A 21120-nucleotide genomic window follows, 5' to 3' on the forward strand; every position below is an offset into this window, starting at 1 on the left:
GCTGGGTGGCTCAGTAAGTTAAGTGTCTGCCTTAGGCTCAGATCATGATCCCAGGGTTCTGGGATCAAGCCCCACATTGGGCTCCCTGCTCTTTGAGGAGCCTGCTTCTACCTCTCCTTCTGCCCCTCCTGCTGCTTGTGTACTTTTCTCTCTCTCTCTGTCTAAATAAATAAATCTTAAAAAAAAATGTTTAGGTTGTTCCAGAAATACGAAGCTCTCACTTAAAAAAATAGACCATGTTTTTTAAAGTGGTTTTACATTCATAGCAAAATTGAACAGAAAGTTCAGAGATTTCCTGTGAATCCCCTATCCTTCCTCAATCCACAGCCTCTCCTACTGTCAACATCCCCCACCAGAGTGGTACATTTGTTACAGTCGATGAACCTCATGGACATATCATCACCACCCAAAATCCATAGTTTACATTAGAGTGCACATTCTGTGGGTTTGAACAAATATATAATGACATGCATGTATCCACCATTATAGTAAAAGTTCTCACTTTTTAAAGCATCTTTCCTTAGTTACAAATTCATCTTTTCCTAATTCCGTGTAAGCTATTATCTCTTTAAGATGGACTATCTTTGGTTGCCATGATTTAACCATAGATATTTATGAACACCTGTTATTTTATATTCCAGGCACTGTTTTGTTTTGTTTTTGTTTTTAAGAAAAAAATATTTATTTATTTATGATAGACAGAGAGAGAGAGAGAGAGAGAGAGGCAGAGACACAGGAGGAGGGAGAAGCAGGCTCCATGCCAGGAGCCTGACGTGGGACTCGATCCCGGGACTCCAGGATCACACCCTGGGCCAAAGGCAGGCGCTAAACCGCTGAGCGACCCAGGGATCCCCCAGGCACTGTTTTTACCATGCTCTTTCTCACAAAGCTAAATTATCCCCTAGTCCCTTTGCTTTGGAATAAATAATACCAATTATTTTATTTTTATTACTATTTTTTTAAGTAAAGTCTGCCCATCCTTGTGGGGCTCAAATTCATGACCCAGAGATCAAGAGTCCTGTGCTCTAATGACTGAGCCAAGTGCCTCTACCAGTTATTTTAATGTGTTGCCTCACAATATGACTTAAAGAGGAACAGTTACAGTGTGAGCTAATTTTGTAACCTTGAGCTTTGTAACCCTTAACCTCCTTGAACCATGGTGAAGTGAAAGGATTTGGTCTTCTAGTTTTGAAATTCTCTTTGGGAAGCCGGGTGGCTCAGCAGTTTAGGGCTGCCTTCAGCCCAGGGTGTGATCCTGGAGACCCGGGATTGAGTCCCACGTCAGGTTCCCCGCATGGAGCCTGCTTCTCCCTTTGCCTGTGTCTCTGCCTCTCTCTCTCTCTCTCTCTCTCTTTTTCTCTCTCTCATGAATAAATAAATAAAATCTTAAAAAAAAAATCTTTCTTTGAATGAAAAATCAGAGAAATTTGGAGTTCCTTTAAGAAATTTAAGTCTTACAAGAGTAATAAGACAGTTAATAGATGGAATTTTAATAATTTGAAAAATGAAGTATTCAGGCTGAGGCCTTTGTTATTTTTGTCTTAGGTGTAGCCCACCAGTGTTATCATGGTTTCATAAAGGCTGTCCAGGAAGGACACATTCAGTGGGAGAGTCGGACGTACCCTTACCCTGGAACCCCAATCACTCAGCGGTTCTCACACAGTAAGTATTCACTATGAGAGCAGACGCCATCCTGCCTGTGGTCATATTTCCAAATATTACTTCGGAGGCATGTATTTTGACTTTTTAATGAAGATAATGCAAAATGAAGATTTATATTAATTTTATAATTAGAATCAGAGAAGAGTGTAAGTCTAGGTACAATGTAGGCACCTTGATATAATTTCATATTTGGATTTTTCTAGTATCTGTACTCCAAAGAAGTCAAGGTGTTATCTTCAACTTGACATTTGACATCAAGTCAGAGGAAAACAGGAAAGGAGTGCACAAAGGTATTTCTGAGATCCTTCTTGGGGAGTAGCCAGAGTTTAGCACTAAGTCTTATAATAATTCTTTATTTTAACATAGTATATGTTTAGCAAACACTGAATTTGACTGAGATCACACAAAAACTTTAAACATGAAGGGTATTAATTATAAAATACAAATTTAAATAGTAAAATTATAAATGCTCTGGCATTTAGATATAGTTTTTAAAGTCATTCTAGAATTAACTCTCCATTTTAGTTGACTTCTGTAGACACCATTTATTTTTTTGTGATTCATATCTTCGTCAAAATGAGATGTGGTATATCTTAGGCCGGTAAAGGTGTATTATTAATGGTTCTACATAAAGAAAGTTTGTTGAGGGGGCTCTTAGAAAGTTTCTCATAATTACAGCTTTAATTATATTACTTCCCTGTTCAGAAACCTTCAGTGCTTATTCATTGCTAACAAGTTAAAAGCTAAACTTAGAAAAAAAAAAGCTAAACTTAGTCTTACATTCAGAGCCCTCTTTAATTTGACCCGTGTCCAGATTTACCACTTCATCTCCCAGATTTTCCCAGGAGCTCTCATCTTTCAGGCTGTCACTTTGCCATACTGCTTTCTTCCTTGTTGCATATTCCCATCCACTTAGCTGAAGCCTGCCTTTCTTTGAAGACCCAACTGGGAGTTCTAGCTCCTTCATGAAACCTCTCAATCTTTAGTTCGTAGAAAAGTTTGTCCCGGGACACCTGGGTGGCTTAGGGGTTGAGTGTCTGCCTTCAGCTCACAGGATCCAGGATCAAGTCCTGCATCGGGCTCCCCGCGGGGAGCCTGCTTCTCCCTCTGCCTGTGTCTCTGCCTCTCTCTCTGTCTTTCATGAATAAATGAATGAATCTTAAAAAAAAAAGTTTGTCCTGTTCTGAGCCAATGATGTTGTCTGGAATACTAATTTTGATACTTTTTGATACTAATATTAATTTTGAACTTTTTTATTAAGTTTTTTTATTTTAATTCCAGTATAATTAATATACAGTGTAATAATATTAGTTTCAGGTGTCCAGTGTAGTTCTAGAATTCCGTCATGATAAGTGTATATATTTTGAACTCTTGAGGGGAAGGAGAATATATTGCTTATTCGTGTTACATAAAAATTACCATGAAACCTAGCATCTTAAAACAACATTTCTTATCTTACAGAATTCCTGAGGGTTAGGAATTTGGGAGTGCTTCAACTGGAAGGTTCTGGCCCGGGAACTCTGATGAGGTTGTGGTTAGGGTCAGTCTGTCAGCTGTGGCTGCAGTCCCCTGAAAGTTTGACTGGGGCCCAGGGGCCCTGCTGCCAGGCTCACTCAAGTAACTGTTGACAGGAGGCTTCCGTTCTTTAGGACTTGGACCTCAGCATAGAGCTGCTTATGACTTGTCAGCTGGCTTCCCACAGAATGAATGATCTGAGATACAGAGAGAGACAGACACCAAGACAGAAGCCATGGTGTCTTTTCCAACCTAATCTCTGAAGTGACTACCAATTTTTCTGCTCAATTCTATTCGTCACACAGAGAATGACCAGCAGTGTAAATGCTAGGAAATGAGGACCATCGGAGGCCATATTAAGGGCTGGCTGCCCCAGACCATATGTTGTACTCTCATATCCAGAGGAGAGTTCAGTCCATAATTATAATTTATCATTATCTTTGAACTGGATCTAAATAGATCAAAGTAACAGGCCAATCTCTTCCTGTGTTTTCAGTTCTCTTGTGGAGCTATTTTTACTTGTACTGTTGTAAACTGCCTAAGGCAGTGTGATTCCTGGACTTCTGGGGAGGAGGGCATCTGTGAGACCCTTTCAAGGGTCTGTGAAGTCAGAACTAGTTTTATTTAATATCCCTGCCTTGAGTTTGCATAGGATGCAGCAGTTTTACCCAGCATTGCTTTTGCACCATCAGTGCAAATGTCAACATAGTGAAAAGAGCCATTAACAGCAACTACTGAAAAAAACCCAAACCCAGATACTACAAGTACTACTATTACCACCACTACTACTACCACCTCCTCCTCCTACTCCTCTCCCTCTCCCCTTCCTCCTCAATATTATTACCTCAGACATAGTTTTGAAAGAATCTTGAATGTTTTCAGAAGTATAGACTGTAAATGAATCCTGGCCAAGAATATTTAACGAAATCACAGGAGAATCCATGTTAGGTCCAGTATTTATTGTTGAGGGAGGTTAACTTTAGTTATCCACAGATATTTGGAATAACAAGTGGAGACAGAGTTTCCAAAGACTTTTTTTTTTAATTTTCTTTTATTATTTTTTTTATTTATGATAGAGAGAGAGAGAGAGAGGCAGAGACACAGGCAGAGGGAGAAGCAGGCTCCATGTACCGGGAGCCCGATGTGGGATTCGATCCCGGGTCTCTAGGATCGCGCCCTGGGCCAAAGGCAGGCGCCAAACCACTGCGCCACCCAGGGATCCCCAAAGACTTTTTTTTTTAGACAAGTAATTTTAGAGCCCTAATGGGGGAAATGGAATGAACCTGGGTAAAGTAGAAACCAAGCTGGGAAGTATTTAGGGGTGAATAATTATCATAGCAACAGTTCAGCTTCTTAATGAGAGAAGAAAAAATATTTTTCCATTAACTAGCTTTGGACAGAATTGTCACCACAAAATAGAGACATTATTTGAAGGAGAAATGGAGAGGAACAATACAATGAGTAAGCTCACAGAAATTCAGAGGTTGGTGTGTTTTGATACATGTTTTTGTCTTAAAATTTTTTTCATATCTTCACCTGAAAGCCAAGAAAAGGTGCCATAGATTTTTTTTTTTTTAAAGATTTTATTTTATTTATTCATGATAGAGACAGAGAGAGGCAGAGACACAGGCAGAGGGAGAAGCAGGCTCCATGCAGGGAGCCCGATGCGACTCGATTCCAGGTCTCCAGGATCACACCCCGGGCTGAAGGCAGGCGCTAAACCGCTGCGCCACCCGGGCTGCCCCATAGATTTTTTTAAAAGGGGATCTGTGTCTCATCCTCTTAGCCCATCTCTCATTGTTCCCTTTCTCTCTGTGCTGACAGCCTGAAGAGCATTGTTACATGGAAATGGGCATTTTTCAGAATAGGATGAAAATAAGGAATTCCTTCAGTGTCTTTCATTAGCTCCTTCCTCTTTCTACTGCGTATTTCTCCTCAGAACTCAATTTTTATTTCTTATTCCTGACTTGTGTTGAGCTCAATCTGTTTTTCCAACACTTTGCTCATATTGTCACAGAGGTACACAGATGTTCCCTATCTCATCAGCTGCAGGTGGCATGCGGTAGTTTCCCCCAATGTTCTCCTCTTCATTATTTAGTTAATGGTATTATCATTCTGTCAGTTACACATGCTTGAATCCTTGGATTTATCGTCAGTTCCTTTCTTTCCTTCAACAACAAAAGTCAGATCTTGTTGATTCCAGCCATCTCTGCAAAATATCTCTCTCTCTCTCTCTCGTATCTTTCCTTAGTTTTCCCATTACTCACATCTATGAGCTAAGTGTTCCATCTTCCCTAAATCTTTTCTAAATGGTCTTCTTGCTTTTTCTCTCTCTTCATCTGAATCTGCAGTAGACATTGTTAGCACCCATCTCTGAAACTGGGGACAGTACCACCTCCTAGGGCACTTGGAAACGCGTAAGGTCATTCATTGTTCATTTACTTGACTGGAAAGCACTGCATGCATTTAGTAGGCAAAGACCAGGAACGCTCACTATCCTGCAGTGAGTGGGAGAATGGATCTGCCTAAAATGATAGGAGCCCCCATTGGGAATCATTGCAAGTCCTAAACCTCAAACCAGTCTTGTCACTCGTCTGCCAAAAAAACTTCAGCCTTTCCATGCATGTGCAGAGAAGCTTCCACTCCCTCTGACTTTCAAGGCCCCACCTTACTCTTTCAGCCTGAATCTCTACCACCTCCTCAGAGCCAGGCTCCACCCACATGAGACTCCTCATTAGGTCTCAAACTCCCTTACTTCACAGCCTTGCTTGGATGCCCTGATTGCCTTCTCTCTTTCTCTCCTTCCTTTTTTGTCCATGGCCTTGTTTGCCCCTTGTTAATAAACTGAAAATATTCTGTCCTCTAAAACCCATCTCAGAGAGCGAGCCAGAAGCCACATTCTTCACAAACTCTTCTCACATTCCCTGCCATGAAGATTAAGCTCTTTTTCTTCTTCTGCTTGTACACCCCTAAAACACTCTTCTTGCCTTCCTCGTACTGTTTGTCACCATCTGTCTGTCACCATAATTGTCTGTGTCAGAGAGGCTGCATACCAAAGGACTTTAAACTTGAGAAGCTGGGCGCCTGGGTGGCTCAGTCAGTTAAGCATCTCCCTTCGGCTCTGGTCATGATCCCAGGGTCCTGGGATCGAGCTGTACATCAGACTCCCTGCTCAGTGGGGAGCCTGCTTCTCCCTCTCTGCCTTCCAATCCTCCGTATTCTCTCTCTCTCTGTCAAATGAATGAATAAAATCTTAAAAAACAAAACAAACCTTGAGAAGCAGTTCCTCGGCTCTTCTTTTTTATTTTTATTTAGATTATTATTTTTTTTAAGTAATCTTTACACACCAAATGTAGGGCCCAAACTCATGATCATGAGTCACATACACTACTGACTGAGCCAGCCAGGTGCCCCTTCTTGGCTCTTTTAACCCACAGGTTTCTCATCTGTAAAATGTGTATAACAAATTATCTTAATGGCACTAGGAAAATTAATCAAGGAAACACGTGTCAAAATTTATTTTATTTTAAACTGCAAAGTGATAGGGTAATGAAGTTGTCTCCTCCACAGGTGGTAGCCTTCTGGAGGACAAGTGGGTTTCTGAGTCTTAGACATCCATACATCTTTCACAACACTTGGTTCATAGTTAAAATCTATTGAATTCTGTGAAATTAAGTGTAACAAAGATGTAGCAGTACAGCTTCTTTCCTATGTAAGAGTCTGGGACCAAAAGACAAGGGAAGTAAAATGAAGCCAGTTTTCCTAGTTTTTTGGTGGCTATGTGCATGACCAATCACACAAGCTTTTTTTTTTTTTTTTAAGATCTTATTTATTTATTCATGAGAGACACACAGAGAGAGGCAGAGACACTGACAGAGGGAGAAGCAGGCTCCCTGCAAGGAGCCTGTTGTGGGACTTGATCCCAGAACCCCGGGATCACATGAGCCAAAGGCAGATGCTCAACCATTGAGCCACCCAGGCGTCCCCAATCACACAAGCCTTGACTAATAGAGAATATCCTTTTCAGATTGATGTAGAAATCTGTTAGAGTCTCCAGCATCATGCTTTTAGTGTTTAGGTTTAGGCTGCAAATAGATCATTTCACACCCATGCTAGTAGTGCTCCTGCAGTAGCCAGCAGGCCCAAACTGGATAATCTGCCTTGCTTGTTCCATAGTTTTGTAATTACAGGCCTTATCAAATATGTCCTGGCTTGTAGACATGAGACACATGACAACATAGTCTCTTTAAGCATGGGATAAATGCCTCAGGACCTTTCCCTGGAAACAAGTGGGAAACAAAAGAGAGTTTAACGTTTGAATGTGCAAACCTTAGAATACAGTGAATGTTTCTTGAGTGACTCCCAGCCATCATGGGAAACATGAAACAGCTGGAAGACCTTGCGCTAGAGAGGGTTATACTACAGTAGGGAAGCGTTCAGGATGCTGAAGAACTGCTTGTTTGCTGTGTGTTATTGTGAATATTTGACTCGTCTTTGAGTAGAGACTGTTAGATACTAACTGGAAATAGAGGTCTTAGAATAGTTGTTCATGGAGTAATCAAACCCATTTCAGAAAATTTGAAGAGATTTAGCAATTAGAAAATGTTCTTAATGTTATTTCTTAGCAGAATATTCATACTGTACTTTGAACTATAACTTTTGTATTGCACATTCCAGTGGTCTAAATGTTCTGAAAAGAAAATGTGCTGTTTGGGTGGAGAACTTTGATAAAAGGGAAATGACTACTTGAGCACTGGTATTTGCTTAAATTCTTAATTTTTTCTAAAAAGCCCATTGAACTTGTTGGGTCTCCCCACCCCCACCCAGACCAACATGTAGGTGTCTTAAATAAAAATAGACAATAAACAAAAGTTTAGTAGGATGCTTAAAATGTTTTAGTGTATTACTGATGGCTATTTTTTCATTCCATTATATCTGAGTTCTAAACATAGCTCCCCAAATTGACTCCCTTCCTTTCCAAGCTTAGTTTCTAATTAACTAATAGGCATTGAGAATACAGTGTGTGTGAAACTTGTCATTTCAGTCCTGCTAGGTTTGCAGAGTTTGGGCTGTGCCTTCCTCTTCCAGAAACCTTTGTTTGCTCAGAAAGAAGCAGGAAAATGCCGATTACCTTATTTTAGTATAGGATTAAAATACATGTGGCAGGGACCTCCTGGGGCCCAGCTGTTGGCTGAGTTTTCAATCCAAATAGAGAAGAAGAATGTTTGCTACCTCTTTGAAATATAAAGGCACTGTGCTCTTTTGCTATATGAAGGAAACAGCTGCTGAGAGTTGATTGAAGAACGGTGAGACATAAATGAGCTCTTGACTCTCTTAGTTATGGATTTGTCTTATTAAACATTGTTATGATGGACACAAATTAAGTCTTCAGAAGCTATAGGACATTGCTAATTTCTGTTCTGTAAGTATGGGTTACCAAGAGGAAAAGAATTCTTTTGTGCCTGGCGCCAGTTGGTTCAATTCAAAATTTCAGTCCCATTTGTTGGAATAGCTAGTTCCAGAAAGATATGAGAAGACCAAGATGTCAAAGCTCAGCTCTTTTAGTGGAGATTGAAGTGTAGCTCCAGCAGTTAAGCATTTTGTTTAATGTCAACTAAACTCGATCCTGTTATTTGCAGTTCTTAACAATCTGAGATATGAACAGAGATGTGCTAAACTGTGGTAGACCTACAAGTAAGCTTACTGATAACTGAAATCATGCACTAGTGGGTTGAATCTCCGAGTTTCTTTTCCCTTTCTCCTTCCCCAAATGGGACGCTTAACTGTTCCAGCCTCGTTCCACATGAACATTGAGAGGTCTTTTTTCCTCCATCAGTATGCATGAAATGAATGGAAAGGAAAGTTTTGCTCAGCCCTCTTTCTGAGATCCAAGATGGTAAATGCAAGACTGTAAGGAGTGGGGTCGTCTTTTCCAAAGGATAAAGATTAAATGAGCTTTTTAGGTGAGAAGCAATGTGGCAGTGCCTCTCATCTAGACTTTGGCTCTGGTCCTCCTGGTTTTAGGGGAATAGCTCAGCCCTTACAATCCTTGCCCCTTTGCTTTGGAATGGGGCCCATCAGTGAGGCATGTAAATCATCTGATTGAAAAGGCTCTTCTCAGAGACCTTGGTGCTTTGTAAATGTTACTGTGCTGGTTTTCCATTCACTACCAACCAGCCTGTGTTGGTGGCTTTGGAATGCACCTAGGAGCTTAATGCTTTTTCTCTCAGTTGCTTTGGGACTGTACTACTTCTGAGATCCCTGAGCTACATTGATCTTTACATGTGGTTATTTCATGGCATTGATTAAAATTGTTTTCTGTTGTTCTCTTCATATACAAATGTGCTTCAGGTTTCATTTGAAAGGAGAAAACAGTAAGAGGAAGGCTGTAGGAGGGAATGCAAGCACAGAATGGATCTGTTAGCACTTTCTCTGCCTGGCCGTAGAGGATACTGATGCAGATTTAGATTAATTATGCAACTCTATTGGGGCACCTGGGCAGCTCAGTTGTTGAGCGTCTGCCTTTGGTTCAGGTCATGATCTCCCGGTCCTAGGATGAAGCCCCACATTGGGCTCCCCGCTCTGAAAGAAACCTGCTTTTCCCTCTCCCTCTGCTCCTCCCCGTCTGTGTTCTCTTCTCTCTCTCTGTATCAAATAAATAAATAAAGTCTTAAAAAATTAGGCAGCTTACTGAAATTTTACTCATTGAGCACCCTTAATCTGAATTCTTGTGTGTGCTTGCTGGAATTATTTGTCTTATTTAATGATGACATTGTCAACTTGCTTAGTGTGCTCAGAAACAACATTTCCATAGCTTTTCTCTGGGCCTTTTTAAATTTAATTTTTTTTTCCTTTTCTGCTGCTCCCTCTGCCTGGGTCTCTGCCTCTCTCTCTGTGCCTCTTGTGAATAAATAAATAAAATCTAAGGAAAAATATAAAAAATAAAAATTTATTTATTTATTTTTAGTAATCTCTACACCCAACATGGGGCCCAAATTCATAACCCTGAGATCAAGCAAGAGTCACATGCTCCTCTAACTGAATCAGCCAGGTGCCCCTCTCTGGGCCTTATTTTAAAGAGTGTGATATTAACCAAGCTGGAGACAAGAGGCTGGTTATAGAAAATTGGTACTTGGCGACAGAGTTGCAGAACATATGAAATAATTGATTTTTTTTTTTTTAAGATTTTATATATTCATGAGAGACACAAAGAGAGGCAGAGACATAGCAGAGGGACTCCCTGTGAAGAGCCCCATGTGGGACTCATCCCAGGATCCCGGGATCAGGCCCTGAGCTGAAGGTAGACGCTCAACTGCTGAGCCACCCAGGCATCCTGAAATAATTGATCTTTGAAAGATAAGTGCTATAGTTACGGTGTTAGAGGGACTTCAAGGTTAAATATCAGCTATGCATTTATTGTTTTCTTCCTAGGTGCATGCTATTACGATGCTAATCAGTCTATGTATGTGTTTGGAGGATGTACCCAGAGCAGCTGCAATGCTGCCTTCAATGACCTCTGGAGACTTGACCTAAATAGCAAAGAGTGGATCCGACCTTTGGCTTCAGGTAAGAAATAAAATGCTGATCTTTTCCCTCTTACCAGGTAACTACCTCTGCATGGTAATTCTGTCTGTTTTGGTATTGGTCTCTGGTACTGGGGCCCCAGGCCCTTTGTCAAATCTGCTGTGTAAATGCCAAAAGTAATGTGTTTATATAAGATCTTTGAATAAGAAAAAAAAAAAAAAAACTTTATCATTAGTATTGGTGCCCTGCCAGAATTGCTATACTACTGTGTGAATTCATTTGTGTGGTTTTCTCAAGTACTTGCACTGGTGTGATATGCTTTTTGGTATGAAGTTGAAGTAAGAGCAGGAACACAGCATCGTGAGAACTGTAGTTGACTGACAGAAGCTGTTGTCCCAGGGCTAAGATCTCTGAATATCTTTTGTTGTCGCCAGCTCAGATATTTGGGGAGTGTATGGAACATGCCTCTACTGGTTACTTTTAACAACTCAGGAGTGTGGGAAGATTCTTGAGTAGGTACATTCATGCACAGTCCCACTATGCCAAAATTCTAGCGAACAGAAGCTGTTTTCTCCTTTTTGACCTAGCCCTTCTTGAGGCAGGTGGGAGATTTGTTTTTGTACTCTTGAGGCAGTATAGTTTGTAAAGGCACAGCTAAAAGGTTGAAGGGATGGAGAAATAAGAGTCCACTGAGCATAAAGTACTCTACTAGATTTGTTGGCAAGCTTTTCTCAGACATTCATTTGGCTTTTCAAGGTCAGAATTCACTCTAGGACTAAGGAGACAGATTTTCCTTGAGCAAATTCATTACTCATTTAGGTCTTGATTTACTACTTTGATTATTAGATGGGAAGCAGCTTGGTATAATAGAAAGGGCCCTCAGCAAAAAGTGAAAACACTTGAGTTTCATTTCTGGTATAATAGCCAATTCTCCATGTATCTGAACAGGTGACTGCTTCTCTCTTGGATAAATATGGACTAGGACTAGATGATTCTATTTTCCAGTAGGTTGGGAAGGCTAGTTTATGCTTCCCTTTTTTTCTGTAATGACTGCTGTGAATGTGTAGGCCAGGGACTTAAAACTTTTTTATGAGAAGAAGCTACATTTCATTCCCCCAAAGCTGTAAGCTCTTGTTCCTTCTCCTGCAATAGGCATACATAAGATGCAGGAGCCTACTGACAGTGGGTTCTCAGGTGGGGCTGGGGTTTGTACAGATGAAATTCTTTATTAAAATCATTAGAAAAATGACCAAGTGTTAATCTTTTAAAATTTTTGGAAATTGGTTCTTTTTTAAAGCTCTCAGAATTTTGTACTTTGGAGAGTTTCCTTTCCTAGCCTTTTGTCACTTGTTGCACTTTGTGCAATATTGATTAATATTTAAAATCACAGATTCTAAAATGTAGACCTGTTCACCTTAAGCATCCTGTTGCCACCATACTTGCTTTCCAGGTCCCATTTCAGAGCAGCTTTGATTATTCCAATCACAAAATACTAATATTGGGGTGCCTGGGTGGCTCAGTCAGTTAATCATCTGCCTCTAGCTCAGGTCGTGATTTTGGGGTCCTGGGATCGAGCCTTGTGTCAAGCTCCCTGCTCAGTAGGGAGTCTGCTTCTCCCTCTCCCTCTGCCTGCTGCTCCCCCTGCTTTTGCGCTCTCTCTGTCAAATAAATAAGTAAAATCTTTTTTTTTTTTTTAATTTTTTTATTTATTTATGATAGCCACACACAGATAGAGAGAGAGAGGCAGAGACACAGGCGGAGGGAGAAGCAGGCTCCATGCACCGGGAGCCCGACGTGGGACTCGATCCTGGGTCTCCAGGATCGCGCCCTGGGCCAAAGGCAGGCGCCAAACCGCTGCGCCACCCAGGGATCCCTATAAGTAAAATCTTTAAAAAAAAAAAAAAAAATACTGTTGGGATGCCTGGGTGTCTCAGCAGTTAAGCAGCTGCCTCTGGCTCAGTGCATGATCCTGGAGTCCTGGAATCGAGTCCCACATCAGGCTTCCTGCATGGAGGCTGCTTCTCCCTCTGCCTGGGTCTCTGCCTCTCTCTTTCTCTGTGTCTCTCATGAATAAATAAAATATTAGAAAAAAATACTGTCTTTCTCTATTTTGTAATCAACCTTTATGCTTTTGATAATTTGGCATGGGGGCTGCTCTTTCTTCTAGAAGTAGAGCTCTGGACATTGGGACCTTCATAGCCTATTGCTAACTACTGTGCTTATTTTCCCTTATTTCTTTTTTTGAAATCACTAAGAGTATGTTTTGAAATCCCCAAGGTAGAAGTATCAGAGAAATAACTGACTTTAAAAATACAATGTGGGGATCCCTGGGTGGCTCAGTGGTTTAGTGCCTGCCTTTGGCCCAGGGCGTGATCCTGGGGTCCTGGGATCGAGTCCCACGTCGGGCCCCCTGCTTAGAGCCTCCTTCTCCCTCTGCCTGTGTCTCTCTGCCTCTCTCTCTCTGTGTGTCTTTCATGAATAAATAAATAAAATCTTTAAAAAAACAAAACAAAACAAAACACAATGTTAGGAGCTCCTGGATGGTTCATTTGGTTAAACATCCAAGTCTTGGTTTCAGCTCAGGTCATGATCTCAGGGTCATAAGATCAAGCCCATCATCAGGCTTTGCACTCAGCAGGGAATCTGCTTGAGATTCTGTCTCCGCCTCTCCCGTCCCCAACTCTTATGCAGGTGCATGTGCACACTCTCTCTCAAAACTCTTTCCAAAAAATAAAATAAATAAATAAAAATGCAATGTTAAGACTGTTACCTTTGTAAAACATAGAAACTCCTGAAGGTTTAATTTTCTAACAGAGCGTCTTAAAGAATCTGCTGGCCACTTTAATCTATAGTAAAAGCCTAGTTTTAAAAGGGGGAAAAGCAGCTATTTGAAATATGTCTACTTTTTAAACAAACAAACAACACTAGTTTTTAATAAAGAATTCTATGAGATTCTCCTTCAGGCAGAAATCCCATGGGAAGATTGCCTGAGGAAATGGTCGGTCTGCTGTCATGCGTCCCAACCAAAATTACTTCCTAACTGAAACATCAGTGAGTCTTTCTGAACAAAACACAGTTGTTGATATACCTTGGTGTGCCTGACTCACCCATTTAGTGTACGGAGGTGGTAAGTTGGAAGGTGGTTGAGGGGAGGGTGCCTGTCAGCTGTGAAGTCTTCTCACATGTGAGCATTTGTGAGTATTCAAAGGAATAGCCTAAATGGGGTTCAGTCTTTAAAAGTGTAGCAGTATGGAGAAGAGCATTAGATGAGCAGGGGGACAGTTTCTTTTGGAGTAGAGAGTCTTTCTGGAGAGGGCTACAGCATCAGGTGTTTTTTTTTCTGTGTTTATTTGCTGATACTGCAGATGAGACTAGAGCCTTCTAATTTTGGGTGGTGCTTGTTCAGGCTGCCATAGCAAAGTTCCATAGATGAGAGCCTTAAACCACAGAACTTTATTTCTCACAGTTCTGAAGGCTAGGAGTCCAAGGTCAAGGCGCTGGTGAGAGCTGTCTTCTTGGCTTTCAGACAGTTGCCTTCTTGCTGTCCTTACCTGGCAGAGATAGAGTTCTGGTGTCTCATCCTCTTTTTATAAGACCATTGGTCCCATTATAAGGGCCTCAACTTTGTGACTTCATTAAACTTGATTATTTCCCAAAGGTTCCATTTCCAAAGGCCATCACTGGTGTTAGGGCTTCAACATAAGAAATTTTGATAAAACACAATTCAGTCCATAGCCATTGGAATTAAGGTGATTTGCCCCTGAAACCTTGTTAGTTCCTTTTGAAATGATAGAAATGTTCTATCTGGAAGGATCATGGTAGTGACCAGTGTTAGAATAACAGGTCTTATATCTGAGCGGGACCTCAAGACTCTAGGATGCCTGGCTGGCTCAGTCGGTAGAACATGTGACTCTTCTCCCTCTGCCTGTGTCTCTGTCTCTGTCTCTCTCTCTCTGTCTCTCATTCTCTCTCTCTCTCTTTGTGTCTCTAATGAATAAATAAATAAAATCTTAAAAAAAAAACAAGGGCAGCCCAGGTGGCTCAGCAGTTTGGCGCCACCTTCGGCCCAGGGTCTGATCCTAGAGACCTGGGATTGAGTCCCACATTGGGCTCCCTGCATGGAGCCTGCTTCTCTCTTCTGCCTGTGTCTCTGCCCCTCTCCCTCTCTCTCTCTTTCTGTCTCATGAATAAATAAATAAAATCTAAAAAAAAAAAAGAACATGTGACTCTTGATCTCAGGGTCATGAATTCTAGCCCCGCATTGGGTGTGGAGCCCACTTAAAAAGCAGACAAAACCCAACAAACAGCTGAGTGAGACCTACCTACAGCTAGTACTCCTCAGATATTTCCAGTGAGGTACCTTCTCCTCCCTTTACAGCTGTTATTGTGGCCCCTCCTCTCATGAAGCTTATATTGAATGGGGGAGGGGGGGGGCAGACAAAAACAAGTCAGCAAATAGGATGAAGGAAACAAGGAATGAAATGGAATAAGAGGGGAAGGGCTCCTTAAAAGAGGAGGCAACATTCTTTGCTGAGATTTGAAGGATGAAGAGTTGGAGAAAATGAGACCCACACATGCAAAGACCCTGGGACAGCAAAAAATAGGACATGTTGGAGGACCTGAAGGCAGAACTTTGTGGATGTAGCATGATGAGCAAGGAGTAGAATGGCAAAGATAGAATTGAGGGATCCCTGGGTGGCGCAGCGGTTTAGTGCCTGCCTTTGGCCCAGGGCATGATCCTGGAGACCCGGGATCGAATCCCACGTCAGGCTCCCGGTGCATGGAGCCTGCTTCTCCTTCTGCCTATGTCTCTGCCTCTCTCTCTTTCTCTCTCTGTGTGACTATCATAAATAAATAAAAATTAAAAAAAAAAAAAGATAGAATTGAGATGTAGACAGGAGCTAACTCATTCACACCCCAAGGTCTGGGAGATTCTGAGATTTTAAGCAGAGGAATATTATGATCCAATTTACATTTTAAAGAATGCTTTTGCTGGTATTTAGGAAGTGGATTAACAGAGGCAAGAGAACAAATCAGAGAGAACAGCTAGGAGGCTGTCACAGTGGTACAGGTGAGAGGAGGTGATGACTTGGACTGGAGTCCTAGTGGTGGAGAGAAAGGGAAGCAGGTGAATTTGAGCTGAAATTTTAGGATAAAATTGACAGGACTTCTGGATGAATTGGCTGTGGGAAGATAAGAGGGTCAGTCAAGGCTGACTTAGGTTTCAGGTTTGGCAGCTAGGTAGATAGTGGGCCCACTTGCTAAAATGGAGAATAAATATTTGGAAGAAGTTTAGTTTTTTCTTTCTTTACACATTTAAGTGGTGGTATCACATAATTAGTTGTTGTGAGACTTTGACATTTAAAATAGAGTACCTGCCTTCTCTTAAAGGATGACACAGCCTTTCCTTTTGTTTGGTTAATTCTACTCTCATCCTTCATTTGTTCTGGCAGCAAATATTTATTTTTTTTAAGATTTTAAAAAATTTATTCATGAGAGACACACAGAGACAGAGACACAGGCAGAGGGAGAAGCAGGCTCCATGCAGGGAGCCCAATGTGGGACTTGATCCTGGGGCCCCGGGACCACGCCCTGAGCCAAAGGCAGATAGATGCTCAAATGCTGAGCCACCCAGGCATCCCTAGCAGCAAATATTTATGAATTTTCTGCTCTGTCCCTGGTATTATTTCAGATGCTGGGGGACATGAATGAATAAAACAGACAAAAATCCCACTCCTAATCAAATCCCAAAATGAGGGAAGACAGATATTTAAAATGACAAATAGGGCAGCCCAGGTTGCTCAGCGGTTTAGCACCGCCTTCAGCTCATGGTGTGATCCTGGAGACCCGGAATCAAGTCCCACATCGGGCTCCCTGCATGGAGCCTGCTTCTCCCTCTGCCTGTGTCTCTGCCTCTCTCTCTCTGTATATTTCTCATGAATAAATAAATAAAATCTTTAAAAAAGTTTTTTTAAAAATTAAATGACAAATAACTTTGGGCCCCTGGGTGGCTCAGTTGGTTTGAGCAACTGACTTTAACTCTGGGTCATGATCTTGGGGTCCCTGGGGTTGAGCTCCTCATGGAGCTCTGTGCTCAGTAGGGAGGCTTCTCCCTACCTCCACCCCACCCCCCGCTCTTCCCCCACTAGTGTTCAGGCATGTTCGTACTTTCTCAGATAAAATCTTTATAAATAAGTGACAACATAATATAGTATGTTAGAAGATGGTTAAGCTACTAAAGCAAAATGATGGCATAGTAAGAGGGTCAGGGATAGGAAGACTACAGCTTGGGTGACCAGATTAGACCTCATGTAAGAGGCAATATTGGAACAAAGACCTGATTAGGTATAAGAAGTGAACCAAGTGGATATCTAAGGAAAGAATATTCCGGGGATCCCTGGGTGGCTCGGCGGTTTAGCGCTTGCCTTCGGCCCAGGGCGTGATCCTGGATTCCGGGATTGAGTTCCACATCAGGCTCCCTGCATGGAGCCTGCTTCTCCCTCTGCCTGGGTCTCTGCCTCTCTCCCTGTGTGTGTCTCTCATGAATAAATAAATAAAATCTTAAAAAAAAAAAAATCCAAACAGAATAGCCAGTGCAAAGAACCAGAGGTGGGAGTGTGGTTGGGATAGTCCAGGAATAATGAGGAATCAGCATGACTAGCACTGGGTGAAAAAAAAGATAGTATCCTAGGAGAGGGGGTGGGCAAATAATGAAGGGAAATGTGTCATACATGTAAGGTTTCCTGGATGTTGTAGGGGCTTTTTCACATATTTTGAGTGAAGTGACTGGTCATATAAGGTTCTGAGAAGACGGTATAATAGAAGACAAGTGCAGCAGTGAGGAGGCCAGCTAAGAAGTGGTAGCAGTAATCTTAGGTGAGAAATGATGGTAGTGTGCACAGCAGTATTAGCAGGAAATTAAGAACTGGATGGGTTGGACAGAGCCAGCAGGATTTGCCCATGGCTTGGATATGGAATATAAAAGAGACGGGGTAGCCCTGGTGGCGCAGTGGTTTAGCGCTGCCTGCAGCCTGGGGTGTGATCCTGGAGACCCGGGATTGAGTCCCACGTCGGGTTCCCTGCATGGAGCCTGCTTCTCCCTCTGCCTGTGTCTCTGCCTCTCTCTTGCTCTCTCTGAATGAATAAATAAATAAATCTTTAAAAAAAAAAGAGAGAGAGAAAGAGAGGAATGAAGGACAACCCTAAGGATTTTTAGTCTGGGCATTTGAAGGAATGGTGTTGCCATTAACTGAGGTGAGTAAGACTGTAGGTGTAGGTGGTCAGAGTTGGTAAAGTACAGGAGAGGTGAGAAATTCAGTTGGAAACATACTACATTGAAACACACATTTGGACATCCAGGTGGAGATGTGTGGAGTTTGGGGAGATAAATAGGCTAGAGACATTTGTCTAGATAGCCAGATGGAAGATTTTAGCATACGGATAGATTTAAAGCCACAAGGCTGTGAGATTGCCAGGGGAGTGAGTGAAGATAGTAGAGGGAGGTAATTCTGGGACATCGCAGTATTTGGAGATCAGGGAGGAGAGGGAGAGACCATAAAAAACTAGAAAAGGAGCACGCAAGGAGGGAGGGGGAAACTAGGAGAACATGGCATCTTAGAGGCCACCATACTTGAAAGCGTTTCCAGGAGAGAGGAGGTCATCAGCTAGATCCTACACAGTGAAGAGGTCGAGTCATTTGAGGACTTGGAATTGTTCTTAAATTTAGTAAAGAATATTTTCAATGAGAATCGTCCTTAAATTCAGTAGAGCATTTTTGATGGGCGATAAGGATGAAAGCGTATTTGGAATGGTTTCAGGACAACGGGAAGAGAGGAGTTGGAAGACAGGCAGTATAAACAGTGCATTACAGTTTTTGAAGTTTTTCTGTAAAAGAGAACAGAGAAATGAGATGCTAAGTGGAGGGGAATGTGGAATTGAGAGGTTTGTTTTTAAGATAGCAGATTGCATAGCATATTCATGTTGATGAGAGTGATCTAGAGGGAGGAATGGATGTAGATGGAAAGGAAGTATTGTTAGAGCTGCGTCCTCCAGTGGTAAAAAAACGCAGGAGGGGGTTGGCCGTGGATGGGAGCATTGACCATTTATCCACAGGAACAGGAAGGATTATGTGATTATAGTTCCTGGCGTATGGATAGATGTGGGAACTGGTGGAAGTTCTTAGATTGCTTTATCACCCAGATAAAATAACTGAGAGTGGGACAGAACAGAAGCCTTTGGAAATGCCAGTGGGTGATTATGAATGTACAATTGTCTACATTGTAGTCTTTGCCAGACTGTTGGTTCTAGGAAGTTGAATGTTCCACCTTCTGGTGTTGTACTAAGGGAACACCTTACTTCTTAATCAGCCTGTGTTTGATTCCCAAAGCAACTGTGCAGTTCTTGGGATAGGTACTTCAAAAGACTAATGTTTAAACCACAGTTTGTAAAATACCCTTTAGTCATACTGAGGCTAATTTTGGCTTCTACTTAATATATAGTAACATCAATCACAGCCTTTTTTGGTTACTTCAAATCAAGGTAGAAATTTTCAAGCATGCATTTTTAAATTGGAATGTTCTCATTTTCAGAACTTCTTAAACATTAGCCCACACCCATTTACAAAAGGGGAACAAATTTCAGTGTTAGAATTTTCCACATGTAGAAGAGTTTGTAAATGTTAGGGGAAGATTTAAAGCTCAGCCTGTCATCTCTCTCTCTCTCTTTTTTTTTTTTCCTCTTTTTTTTCCCCTTAAAGATTTTATTTATTCATGAGAGACACGCAGAGAGAGAGAGAGAGAGAGAGAAAGGCGGAGACACAGGCAGAGGGAGATGCAGGCTCCATGCAGGGAGCCCGATGTGGGATGTGATCCCGGGACTCCAGGATCACGCCCTGGGCTGAAGGCAGGCACTCAACCGCTGAGCCACCCAGGCATCCCGCCTGTCATCTCTCTTAACTAGTCCCTCAGCACAGCTGATTTTCCCACCACATTCTCCACAGAATCTTCTTGCCTAGTAAATCCTTTTGCTTTTCAGTTTCTTCCCTGTCAGTCACACATGCGATTCCAAGTGATAGCTTATGGTTTGGGCCCTTTGTTTTAGAAAACACTCAGGACAGAGATACACAACCGAGCCACAAGCCATGTGTTCCCGTCTTGGCCTTGCCACTCCTGAGCCACTTGCCTCTGAATTTAATCCTTAATCACTTCTGCATTCTTTGGACCTCCATTTCCTTTTCTGAGCAAGAAGAAGAGATAAGATCACTGTTTCCAAAAATCCCATAGCAGATGACTTTTATCCAAGTCACCTAAAAATACTAAAAATAATAGATTCTTCAACCTCATACCAGACTCAGCTGATCTCAAGGGGTTGGGGATAGAGTGATAGATCTTTTAAAAAAACAACAACAACAAAACAAAACAGAAAATGTCCCAGTTGGTTCTACCTCTCTAAATTTGGAAATCTGGATACCTGTGAAATCTTTTGGCATTCTTATTATGCAATCTGTGACCTCACTTTGTTATCACAATCTGTTAGGGGAGTGTGTAGTGTGCAGAGCCGCACTTCTTCCTTATCTGTTAAGAAGGATGGCTGCTCTGTGCTCTCTTAACTGCTTCTTTGTAGAAAGAGCTACCTTTTACCTTGGTTAGTCAAGAGTGGCTTGCTGTCTGAGGAAATGTGTATGAACACCCTTGAAAGGGTTTTGGGGGTGGGGTATTGGTAGTCTCAGAATCTTTAAAAATATTAACTAACCTTCAAACCAACCCAATTAGGTTGGCACTACTATTATCCTCGTTTTACAGATGAGGAAACTGAAGCTCAGAAAATCACCTAGTAATTTACATAAGATCATACAGCCAATAAGTGATGGAGCAGTGATTGAAACCCAAGATTTTGTCTCTAAAATCTGTGTTCTTTCTACTCTGCCATGCTGTGAGTAGTTTTATTTTTTCTATGATTTATTTCACATTATTTTTAAAAACTTTTTAAATAGGCATTTCATTTGAGAATAGAACAGAGTTCCTATGTACCCTACACCTAATTTTCCCTACTGTTAATATCTTGCATTAGTATAGTACATTTATGACAAGGAATGAACCAATACTGATACATTTTTTAAAAAATACGGATACATTTTTATTAACTAAACTCCATACTTTATTCTGATTTCCTTATTATTTTTTTTAATCTAATGTCTTTTATCTCTTCCAAGATCCCATCCCAGGGTACATTATATTTAGCTTTTTGGGTTTTGTTTTGTTTTTTTTTTAAGATTTTATTTATTTATTCATGAGAGAGAAAGAGAGAGGCAGAGACACAGGCAGTGCGAGAAGCAGGCTCCATGCGGGAGCCCAATGTGGGACTCGATCCTGGACCCTGGGATCATGCCCTGAGTCAAAGGCAGACCACTCACTGAGCCAC

General features: G+C 41.6%; 1 protein-coding gene across 1 annotated transcript in view; it reads left to right on the forward strand.

Annotated features, from left to right (window-relative positions):
• Nucleotides 1–21120, forward strand: part of FBXO42 (F-box protein 42) — a 100616-nt gene that overhangs the window by 52415 nt on the left and 27081 nt on the right. The window contains exons 3-4 of the mRNA XM_038529598.1: nucleotides 1546–1662; nucleotides 10609–10743. Coding sequence (XP_038385526.1) covers nucleotides 1546–1662; nucleotides 10609–10743 — 252 coding nt within the window. The remainder of the gene's footprint in view (nucleotides 1–1545; nucleotides 1663–10608; nucleotides 10744–21120) is intronic.

This window comes from Canis lupus, chromosome 2 (genome assembly GCF_011100685.1).
Source record: "Canis lupus familiaris isolate Mischka breed German Shepherd chromosome 2, alternate assembly UU_Cfam_GSD_1.0, whole genome shotgun sequence".
Taxonomy (NCBI): domain Eukaryota; kingdom Metazoa; phylum Chordata; class Mammalia; order Carnivora; family Canidae; genus Canis; species Canis lupus.